The sequence below is a fragment of the Bufo gargarizans genome, chromosome 5, assembly GCF_014858855.1.
Source record: "Bufo gargarizans isolate SCDJY-AF-19 chromosome 5, ASM1485885v1, whole genome shotgun sequence".
NCBI classification, from domain to species: domain Eukaryota; kingdom Metazoa; phylum Chordata; class Amphibia; order Anura; family Bufonidae; genus Bufo; species Bufo gargarizans.
Genome location: NC_058084.1, coordinates 192,466,177 through 192,478,277, shown reverse-complemented (window position 1 = coordinate 192,478,277; position 12,101 = coordinate 192,466,177). Strand labels below are relative to the sequence as shown.

At 45.7% G+C, this 12,101-nt stretch overlaps 2 protein-coding genes across 3 annotated transcripts in view; one reads left to right on the top strand and one right to left on the bottom strand.

Moving 5' to 3' along the window:
- Positions 1 to 12,101, bottom strand: part of UBA5 (ubiquitin like modifier activating enzyme 5) — an 80,938-nt gene that overhangs the window by 19,167 nt on the left and 49,670 nt on the right. The window contains exon 1 of one of the 2 annotated variants that reach the window (XM_044295837.1): positions 1,834 to 2,057. The exons of the other annotated variant lie outside the window; for it this stretch is intronic. Coding sequence (XP_044151772.1) covers positions 1,834 to 1,976 — 143 coding nt within the window. The 5' untranslated portion in view covers positions 1,977 to 2,057. Of the gene's footprint in view, positions 1 to 1,833; positions 2,058 to 12,101 lie in introns of those variants that run through there. 2 annotated transcript variants of the gene reach the window in all.
- The window catches only part of ACAD11 (acyl-CoA dehydrogenase family member 11), a 125,428-nt gene continuing 115,800 nt past the window's right edge, over positions 2,474 to 12,101 (top strand). The window contains exon 1 of the mRNA XM_044295835.1: positions 2,474 to 2,685. Within this exon, the coding sequence (XP_044151770.1) occupies positions 2,555 to 2,685 (131 nt within the window). The 5' untranslated portion in view covers positions 2,474 to 2,554. The remainder of the gene's footprint in view (positions 2,686 to 12,101) is intronic.

The following is a 12,101-nucleotide window of genomic DNA, read 5'->3' as shown; positions in this document are numbered from 1 at the left end:
TTGAAGCAGGTGTAGTGGGACCTGGCTCTTATCTGCCGACTAATGGCTTTATAACATCCGGAAATGTCCAATCCTATTCTAGTTTGAATCTGAGTCTTTATGCAGAAATCACTGATAACATGCTCAGGGCCCATGCACACCACTGTATGTATTTTGCGGTCTGCAAAACACAGATTTGCAAAAAATACGGATGACTGCCATGTGCATTCCGTATTTTGCGGAACGGAACAGCTGGCCCCTAATAGAACAGTCCAATCCTTGTCCGTAATGCAGACAATAATAGGACTTGTTCTGTTTCTTTGCGGAACGGACATATGGAAACTGAATGCACATGGAGTAACTTTTTTGCGGACCCATTGAAATGAATGGTTCTGCAAAAAAAAAATAATAAATGGAATGGACACGGAAAGAAAATATGTTCTTGTGTATGAGGCCTTAATGTTTCTACCTCCATTGTCTGAAGCAAGATATGTGGTCTTCGCCTGATCAGTGCAATTGGCGCATGCCTGGAGTCATTGGACTCATCTCTGCTGGCAACCTCCATATCCAAGTTTCTCAGCTTGTCTCTTATCTCCCTATATGTGCCCCTCAGTTCCTTCACTTTGATAAACCATCAAAGACGACAGTGATGCTGTGGCAGAATGCAGAGCAGGTGTGTTGGTGGTGACCACCATGTGTGACTGCACCCTTAAAGGTGCCATGCTGCTGATCTAAGGGTGCCTTGCAGAATTTTCTTTCACTGAAAAACAGTTCCATTCATCAGAATTTTTTTGACTGAAAGCACATGGATTTCTAGAAGCCCCATTCAGATGAACGAAACTGATTTTCAGTCTCCGAAATCTCTGCAACAAAATCAGCAGCGTGTGCAGCCGCCCTAAAACTGTACAAACCAGTAAATGCATCACGCATCAAACCAAAACCGCTTTGGTACAGACCGCCTGTGTCTGCTGTGATCATCTGCACCATTTTACATCATTTCTGCATCATAAATAGTGCCACATTCCCAAAAATTAAATGACAGCTAAGGGGCAAGTCAAAGATGGCAGACTCCTTGCCACATCACTACTACCTCCTGTAACCCAGAAATCTATCAGTACCCAGTGCCATGTACCTCAATGTGGTATTACTAGTCATGCCACCTACTGACCATACTGGGCGACTACTAGCTGGGTGCAGACTACTTTCCGCACGTCACTACTACCTCCTGTAACCCAGAAATCTATCAGTACCCAGTGCCATGTGTCTGAGTGTGATATTACTTGTCATACCCACCTATTACCCATACTGGGTGACTACCAGCTGGGTGCAGACTACTTACCGCACACTACTACCTCCTAAAACCCAGAAATCTATCAGTACCCAGTGCCATGTGTCTCAATGTAGTATTACTTTTCATGCCACCTACTGCCCATACTGGGTAACTGCCAGCTGAGTGCAGACTACTTGCCGCACACTTCTACTACCTCCTGTAAGCCAGAAATCTATCAGTACCTACCTAGTCCCATGTGTCTCAATGTAGTATTACTTTTCATGCCACCTACTGCCCATACTGGGTGACTGGCAGCTGGGTGCAGACTACTTGCTGCACACTTCTACTACCTCCTGTAAGCCAGGAATCTATCAGTACCCTGTGCCATGTGTCTCAATGTAATATTACTTTTCATGCCACCTACTGCCCATACTGGGTGACTGCCAGCTGGGTGCAGACTACTTGCCGCACACACTACTACCTCCTGTAACCCAGGAATCTATCAGTACCTAGTGCCATGTGTCTCAGTGTGGTATTACTTGTCATGCCCACCTACTGCCCATACTGCCAGCAGGAGCACCCACCTGTACGGGTTGGAGTCCACCACCTCCGCACTCATCTTCTCAATCTTAGCTCTGTGGGTTTCATGCCTCCTGACCCTGTTCAGCTCCTCTTCTAGCTCCCGGACCCTGGCCCGCAGCCCCTCTACCACACTGTCAGTAGCCATGGCACTGCCAGCTGCTGCAGTCTATGGATGCTCCGAATTAGTCACTGCCGCTTAGAGACACGTCTGCAGACAGGAAGAGGAAGGATCCGTCCTGCGGGTGTTAAACTACATCTCCCAGCAGGCTTGCAGTCTGTCGGCCAGCCATGGCTTGCTGGGAGTTGTAGTTCTGTAAGAGGACTGCAGGTGGGGCAGCAGTAGGTAGTGTGTGACTGATATAATGGATTTATAAGACTATAGCTACTATGAGAAACTTTATTAGAAGTGGCATCACATTGCTTACACTAGGACAGACACATTTAATGGTTTTTAATATAAGCATTTCCTCATTTCAACAGGCGAACGGCAGAAGTACACATTTCTGATACCGGTGGGGAGCCTGCCAGTTTCCAATATGGACGCTGAACCGCCTCACTACTTCCTCCTTATTTACAGAATGAAGCGTGACGTAAACACGTAATTTTTTTATTCACAAACTTTATTGACAAACTAAAGCAAAACAAACAGTAAAGGTGCGAAAGTCTAAAGGTGCGGTTACGAGACTGGACTTTACACACACGTTTGGTGCAGAGAAGGTGACGATGGAAGCAGACACCAGCGCCGTCAGAGACAAGCACAAGTTTGACGAGCACAAATTAAATGACTACCTATCCAGCCACCTGCCGGGGTTCAGCAGCGGCCCCAGTGACGTCCTGACCGTCAGGCAGTACAGGTGAGAGGGGCAGGCTTGGCATTTGGTATACCTCTGGGCTTGTCACTTGAAATTGCAATGCCAGTGTGGTTAGATTTTTTTATGCAGATTACAGGGCATGAGGAGTTTTGCATTTGCTATAAGAGACTGCAGACATTGCAAATAATAAAAAAATAAAAATATGATTTTGCAACTTTTGGTTTGGCAGTTTACCTGTAGTACTATATAAAGCATAGTAGTATCCCTCCAGCAAGAGTAAAGTCATGAGTATATATGACATAAGTGCCTGTTAGCTAGGGGTCACACCTGTGGGATCTGCAGTTATTGGAAAGTTGGGTTCCCCTGAACCTCAAAATGTAAGCAAAGCTGATGGTCAGATCCAGGAGGAGAGTAGATTAGGAAGTGTCTCTCTAGTCTATTGGAGTCACAGAGCCAAAATCACACTTGCACAGCCTCCGCCACATCGCATGCAGAATAGTAGCCAGGATGCACCACAGGACACTGTCACTGGTTGGAATACCCCTTTAAGGGTGGGTTCACAGCTGCGTTCTGGATTCCGTTATGGCTTTCCGTTATAAAATGGTTATACCGGAATCCATAAGATGGATGTCAAAACGGAAGCCTTTAAGAGGCATTCCGTTTTGATCCGTCTTAAAAGAAGTCTATCAGGAATCATAGCAGGTCCGTCTGGGTCCCGTTATGCAAGACGGAAAACAAAGTCCTGTTCTGCATAACGGAAACCAGACGGATCCGTTATGTTTCCCCATAGATTTCTATTAAGACGGAATGCCTTTTAAGGGCTACTGTTTTGCATTCCGTCATAATACAAGTCTATAGGCAGCATAACGGATCCGTCCTTCCGTCTTATGGATTCTGTTATTTTCCGTTATAACCATTTGATAACAGAAAGCCAGAACGCAGATGTGAACCCACCCTAAATGTGTCGGCACCTTATGCCGTCCACTCTGAGCATTATAAGCTAGTGACACACACGGATTTCGGTATTGTATGTGCTTGATGTGTCATTTTCGTTATTGCAGCACACTGTGACAAAGCATAATTTCATCATTACTGTACGGTTGGCCATTAAGTATCTATAAATCAATTATAAAGAGTCAAAAAAAAATGACAAAGTACACAGCTATGGACTCCTGGAATCACAAAGGTCTCTCACGGGGAATAACGAGTGTCGTAATGAGTTCTGCTCACTTGCTCATCATGATATCACTGAAAAAAAAGCAGCCCCTAAAATATAACTTTTACTGGATACAATTAAAAACGAGATACATAGAACCCCAAAAAAGACACACATTTGTGTACACAATACATCAACAACACAAATATATATATCCTGTGCCCACACAACTGTATAATGATATAGTGTACGCACAATTACTCAGAACTTAGCAAGGGCAATAGGATAAAAATCATCTGCATATGATATTTAGCGTTCTGTTGCAGGTGACCATGGTTGTGACCATAACTCACGGTTAGTTGGTGCTAGGCAGTCTTCAGGGGTAGCAACCAACAAATGGGGTGGGGAAGATGTTTAATCCCTAGGGTGACCCTATAGGTATCCCTGCCTAAAAGCGGAACACCCGCCCCGAAAGGGGCGACCCCACTTATTGGTGGCTAAACCCTGACAAGCCCTGCTAATATCTTCTCTTTCCGACGCGTTTCTCCAGGTGGCGGTATCCACGTGGTTCATCAGGGGAAAGAAACGCAGCGAGTATGAGATGAATTGATGCTGTCAGTTCCTGAATCTAAAGATTTAATGGTAGATACACAATATATGTGGGCACCAGGATAAAAAGAGCGCACCTCCATTAGGAACGGTGCCTCTTTAAAGGCTCGGGGTATTGTGGGCATCTGACGTCATTTTACCCCACTTCTGGTAATCTGATAAACACATGGTTTTACAAATTAATACATAAATACAACTGTTAATAGGGAAAAATTAAATACAACAATGCCCCCCAGTTTTGTAATCCATAAGGCCTGGCTCACACTTGAGCGTATTTGACAAGCGCGTTTTACGCACGTTTTTGTCTAACGTTTTCGGGGCGTATTACAGCGCGTTCTTGCGATTGACCACAGAGGCGTCCAATGAAAAACAGCCATGTCTACAATGAGGTGTCCAATGAAAGAGACTTCCGTTGAAGTCTATGGGCGCGAACGCGCGACAATACGCCCCAAAGAAGCTCCTGTACTTCTTTTGGCGTAGGGCGTTTTACAGCGCGTTCGTACGTGCTGTAAAACGCGCAGGTGAGAACCATGCCAATAGGGAAACATGGGTCTACGCCTGTTTAGCGTTTTTACAGTGCATAGGAACACGCTGTAAAACGCTCAGGTGTGAACCAGGCCTCACTCCACTCTGTTATACTTCTAGATCGCACGAAGAAATAAGCCTTGGGTAATCCGATGTGAGGACCAGTGAAGCGCACTGGTTGAACGCAAGACCGGCGACACGCATGGGCGTTCCAAAAACCGGAAGTTCCTTGCTAGATGAGCAGAGGTAGCCCGGTCTCGGAGCGCACACTGCGCATGAATCATCACCACGTTAGAGCACGGAAAATACAGCTAGAATCGTACTCGATATCTAAGGTACCCCTCTGAGCCATATGCGGTGCTACTACGGTATTAGGGGAATAAATCAGCAGCCAACCAATATAAACCTGGGCAGTATTTTAAACAAAGATGATATACTGTATAAGCCCAGGGTGTCATTCAGATAGTTGTGTACGGAAGCACGCCATTCTTGGCCATGATGGGTATGCAGGGTTCCAAGCCCATACACTTACTTGGGTCCCATTTTTTTTTTACTGAAATCAGATATGTATAACACAGAACAAAAAAAACAGCAGAATAGCTACAGGAAGTACGAGAAGGAGATCTGTTCATTGAGACCCAGAGGACCCATGGTTCTAAGGCGGTGAATCCACTGGGCCTCCTTACACAGAACCCTTTTGTCCCAGTCCCCACCTCTTGGCGATTTACGCACCACCTCGATCACCTGAAATCGCAAGACTCTAAAATTACTGGAATGATACTGCAAGACATGTCTTGCTATCGGCTTGTCTCTCTGATTTTATTTTATTTTATTTTTTTATTTTTTATGTCACAAATGTGGTCCCCCACCCTCCGACGTAGTTCTCTCTTAGTTTTTCCAACATAACTCAGTGGACATGGACAAGTATACAACACCTTGAGTTCTACAGTTTGCAAAGTCTCTCATAAGGTAGGTTTTACTACTAGAGAGACTCTGGAAACTTGTGGATTTCCAAATAAGGGGACAACAAATACAGTCCTGTCCACACCTGAAGGTACCGCAAGGTTTTCTACTAAGCAACATGTCCTTCTGAGAGGGTGCTTTGTAATGACTATGTACTAGTCGGTCCCTGAGGGACCTACCCCTCGTATACGTAATAAGTGGCCTAGGAGGGATACAGTCCCCCAGGTCCGGGTCAGATAGTAAAATACCCCAGTATTGTCTTAGAATACCCTGAATTTTCTGGTTCTGGGCATCGTAGGTGCCAACAATTCTCATAGTGTTATTAGTGACAACAGGGTCTGTCTGTGGGATAAGCAAAGATTGACGGTCTCTATGAAGAGAATGCCATGATGTTATCAATTTTTTGCAATTTTTTAATGCTAAAAATCTGGATGACACCCTGGGCTTATACAGTATATAATCTTTGTTTAAAATACTGCCCAGGTTTATATTGGTTGGCTGCTGATTTATTCCCCTAATAGTAGCACCGCATATGGCTCAGAGGGGTACCTTAGATATCGAGTACGATTCTAGCTCTATTTTCCGTGCTCTAACGTGGTGATGATTCATGCGCAGTGTGTGCTCCAAGACCGGGCTACCTCTGCTCATCTAGCAAGGAACTTCCGGTTTTTGGAATGCCCATGCGTGTCGCCGGTCTTGCGTTCCACCAGTGCGCTTCACTGGTCACACACCGGATTACCCATGGCTTATTTCCCCGTGCGATCTAGAAGTATAACAGAGTAGAGTTATGGAATTCAAAACTGAGGGGCATTGTTGTATTTAATTTGTCCCTATTAATAGTTGTATTCACTAATTCGTAAAACCATGTGTTTATCATATTACCGGAAGTTGGGTAAAGTGACGTCAGACGCCCACAGTACCCGGAGCCTTTAAAGAGGCACCGTTCCTAATGGAGGTGCGCTCTTTTTAGCCTGGTGCCCACATATATTGTGTATCTACCATCAGATTTTTGGATTCAGGAACTGGCAGCATCAGTTCATCTCATACTCGATGCAACTTTCTTTCCCCTGATGAACCACGTGGATACCGCCACCTGGGGAAATGCATCAGGAAGAGAAGATATTAGCAGGGACATCCAGGGCTTGTCAGGGTTCAGCCACCGATAAGTGGGGTCGCCCCTTTCGGGGCCGGGTGCTCCGCTTTTAGGCAGGGATACCTATAGGGTCACCATAGGGATTAAACATCTTCCCCACCCCATTTGTTGGTTGCTACCCCTGAAGACTGCCTGGCACCTAATGACTGGTATCAACTAACCGTGAGTTATGGTCACAACCATGGTCACCTGCAACAGAACGCTAAATATCATATGCAGATGATTTTCATCCTATTGCCCTTGCTAAGTTCTGAGTAATTGTGCGTACACTATATCATTATACAGTTGTGTGGGCACAGGATATATATTAGTGTTGATGTATTGTGTACACAAATGTGTGTCTTTTTTGGGGTTCTATGTATCTCGTTTTTAATTGTATCCAGTAAAAGTTATATTTTAGGGGCTGCTTTTTTTTCAGTTATATCATGATGAGCAAGTGAGCAGAACTCATTACGACACTCGTTATTCCCCTAATAAGGTGAGAGACCTTTGTGATTCCAGGAGTCCACCGCTTGTCATTCTTTTTACCCTTTATAATTGATTTATAGATACTTAATGGTCAACCGTACAATAATGATGAAATTATGCTTTGTCACAGTGTGCTGCAGTAACAAAAACGACACATCAGGCACATACAAAACCAAAATCTGTGTGTGTCACTAGTAGTGTTGAGCGAACTTGTTTTGTAAGTTCGGCGTCTAAAGTTCGGGTTATCGAAGAATCCCGTTATGGATTCTAAATTCCAATATGGTCTGTGGTAACGGAATCCATAACGGGATTCTTCGATAACCCGAACTTTAGACGCCAAACTTAAAAAACAAGTTCGCTTGACACTAGTCACTAGCTTATACTGCTCAGAGTGGACAGCATAAGGTGCTGACAGATTTAAAGGGGTATTCCAACCAGTGACAGTGTCCTGTGGTGCATCCTGACTACTATTCTGCATGCGATGTGGCGGAGGCTGTGCAAGTGTGATTTTGGCTCTTTCTGTGACTCCAATAGACTAGAGAGACCCTTCCTAATCTACTCTCCTCCTGGATCTGACCGTCAGCTTTGCTTACATTTTGAGGTTCAGGGGACCCAAAATTTTCCCAATAACCGCAGATCCCACAGGTGTGACCCCTAGCTAACAGGCACTTATGTTACGTATACTCATCACCCTAGGGATTAAACATCTTCCCTATCCCATTTCTTGGTTGCTACCCCTGAAGACTGCCTGGCACCTAATGACTGGTATCAACTAACCGTGAGTTATGGTCACAACTAGGGGTGCACCGAAATTCCGGCAGCCGAAAATATCGGCCGAAAATGCACTTAATCCATTTCGGCCGATATTTGTACATATCGGCAGAAAATAGCGGGGAGGGACTGGGAGGAGGAGCTGGGGGCCGGTGCGTTCACTGTGCTCCGGCCCCCAGCTCCAGTAGTTATAAAAAGTGTGCAATTAATACGGATTCTATTCATGAGGCCTCCTCTACGCACATCCTACTCACAGGGCTGTGCTGGCCGGCCGGGCAGATGAGCGGCAGCGTCACGACTGACGTCATGTGCCCGGCCTACTTTCTGAATGAAGGAGGCGGCGCAGGCATGTGACGTCAGTCGTGACGCTGTGCCGCTCGTCTGCCCGGCCGGCCAGCATTAAGATAACAGCCCTGTGAGTAGGATGTGCGTAGAGGGGGCCTCATGAATAGAATCCGTATTAATTGCACACTTTTTATAACTACTGGAGCTGAGGGCCGGAGCACAGTGAACGCACCGGCCCCCAGCTCTTCCTCCCAGTCCCTCCCCGCTATTTTCTATTAATTGTACAATGGGGGGGTCTGTGGATGGCACTGTTATGAGGTGGGGGGGGTCTGTCGATAGCACTGTTATGAGGTGGGGGGTCTGTGGATGGCACTGTTATGGGGTGGGGGGTCTTTTAAAAGTATTTGGGCAAAAAGGCAGTTTCGGTTTCGGTCAAGGGGTATCCTGAATTTTCGGTTTTGGACCAGAATTTTCATTTCGGTGCACCCCTAGTCACAACCATGGTCTTCTGCAACATAACGTTAAATATCATATGCAGATGATTTTTATCCTATTGCCCTTGCTAAGTTCTGAGTAATTGTGCGTACACTATATCATTATACAGTTGTGTGGGCACAGTATATATGTTTTTGTTGTTTATGTATTGTGTACACAAATGTGTGTCTTTTGGGTATTCTATATATATTGTTTTTAATTGTGTCCAGTAAAAGTTATATTTTAGGGGCTTTTTTTCAGTGAGCTCGTGTACCGCGTCATTACAGCGATCTGACTTTGTGAGCAAGGAGGAGATTCCTGGATACAGGCGGTGCTGGGCTCCTTCACAGGGGTGTGTGGCTGGGCTCCAGAACTGTTAGTGCAGCCCCTTGGGCTCCTTACCAGGCTAGTTTGCATATATCATTTTTTACACTCAATAAAACCACTCAGAGCTATAGGACAGGTATATTGCGGACATGCTAGCGGCGATCTAGCCGTGTATGTCCGCATCTCTATAGGGTAAAAAGAGATGACAGAATACCTTAAAAAACATAACATTTATTAAGAACATATAAAAATTTTCATCCAAAAAATAAAATAATAAACAATATTTAAAGTTGCCTAAAAACATGCCTGGGGGACTAGAAGAGTGGGAGGTGGAGGGCATTGCGCGGGTTGGGACCCCTCTGTCCTGTTCCTGTTCTGCCACTGTGGACAATTAAGGCTAGGTCTACACAATGACATTTGTTGCGCAACATTTTGTTGCACCAATGTCGTGCGTCAATTTTTTTAATGGCAGACTATGGTGTCGCACTGCAGGATAAAACATACTGCGACATGACAGTCGCAGAAAAATCCATCTCGAATGGATTTTCTGCGACTGTTGTGTCGCAGTCGCAGCATGTTGCAGTGCGACACCATAGACTGCCATAAAAAAAATTGTCGCACAACATTGGTGCGACAAATGTCGTCATGTAGACCTAGCCTAAGTGCGCGTTGAGGCAAGTGCAACAGTGGGAGTATGTAAAGTGTAGGATGGGGCAGGAGATGGAGTTTGCCGAGCTAGAGAAGAGGGAGTAGTGAAAGAGGTTTGAGGATAGTAATGAGGAGGAGAAGGCGAAAAGGGTGAGAAAATAGCTCGGGGGGGATGGGGGTTGGCCGTGGGGATGGGGGATAGGGCTGGGGTTGGGGATAGGGCTTGGGCGGGGAAAAGGATGTGGTTCAGGGTTGCACCTGCCACAAGGCGCAGTCCACTTGTTTTCTGGCCTCAAACAATTGGTTGGGCGTAAATTGTTCCATCACGGGGACTAACAAATTAAATTTGCTCCAGACTTCTTTGTGACATCAACACCTCCCCCTCCTGAAGATGACGCAAATTATCCTCCAATCTGGCAACTCTATTTGTGAATCCCATCAAGGACTCGTAAACAAGCCTTGTGAGATCCTCGTAGTCCGCCTAATGGCTCCTACCTGCCCTCTGGCGACGCACGATGACCTCAAATAATGGGGCTAATCGAGCCATTGTTGCGTTGCCAGGGGGCGGACCAGTTGCTTGAGCAGGACGAGAGGGGCCTGCGGTGGCCAGCTCATCAGGAAGCGCCTCCTGAGGAACTTTGGACGCCCGAGTACTGCTTGATGTTCTGTAAAGCAAGGGGTGGAGAACCTCTGGAATAGGTGAGCAAAGTGACTACTGATGCTACATAGGAAGTTGCATCGCGAAAAAAATTCATACAATACTGTACATAGAGCCCATACATTCTATTAGTGTACAGAGAAGTATCTATGTACAGTATAATTTTTTTGGGGGAAAGCAACTTCAGATGTATAATCTGAAGCACGCTTTGCTCATCTCTACTCCATAAAATGCTATGTGGATGTCCAAGACAGAGTGCCAAATGACAGTCTGCCTGGGCCATACACATAGATTGGATAATATAATTCAGAATCTCTATAAACATAATCTCTTACCTTCGCAGCTCTAGGGTTCTTCGTAGGAACCCCAAGGCGGCATAATAGCGATATTCCTGCCTTGAGGTTGTTCCCGAACCACTTTGTGACGTAAAAAATTGTTTACTATTTAATTGATCTAGCCACAACGACAATGAAAATACATTTGTTGTTAAACTATCGGTGGCAGTGACCCACATCAACTAGACAGTAAACCACTTCTCAGCAATAAAAGATATGTGTATGCAATCTACAAATGAAATACTGTATACTTACGACAAAGATATAAAATAAAAAATATTTGATTTATGAGGTGGAGTTCCATTTGGAGTAGGAGTTTGAGGAGGCGGTGGATGTAGTGGTGTAGGTGGAAGCGGCGGTGGAGGAGGACAAGGTAGCCAACACAGGTTTTTGGTTTTAATTTAAATTTTTAAAAATTAGGGTACACTCTAAAAGAGTGTGAAATGGCCAAAATACAAGAATGAGCAATGTATAACCATGGCTGGTTAGTGCCAGTATACATGTCTATTCTGCACAAGGTACGGACAAGTCGTGAGGGATCCATGCCTGGTTCATTTTAATGAATGTGAGCTTGTCCACATTGGCTGTGAACAGGCGGCTGCTCTTGTCTGTGATGACGCCCCCTGCCATGCTAAACACACGTTCAGATAATACACTGGCTGCAGGGCAGGCCAGCACCTCCAAGGTGTAAGGGGCAAGCTCAGGCCATGTGCCCAATTTGGAGACCCAGTAGTTGAAGGGGGCAGACCCGTCATTCAGTATGTGTAGGCGTGTGTACACATACTGCTCCACCATGTTGGTGAAATGCTGCCTCCTGCTAAGACGTTCCATATCAGCTGGTGGTGCTGGTTGTTGTGGCGTGCTGACAAAGCTTTTCCACATTTCGGCCATGCTAACCCTGCCTTCTGAGGTGCTGGCGGTGCCCCAGCTGCATTGGCGACCTCTTCCTCGTCGTCTGCCTTCGCCTTGTGCTTCCACTGTGCCCCTGCTGTCAGGTGAGAATGCCACCAGCAGCGTGTCTACCAGTGTGCGCTTGTACTCGCCCATCTTACGATCACGCTCCAGTGAGGGAAATAAGTACGGTAC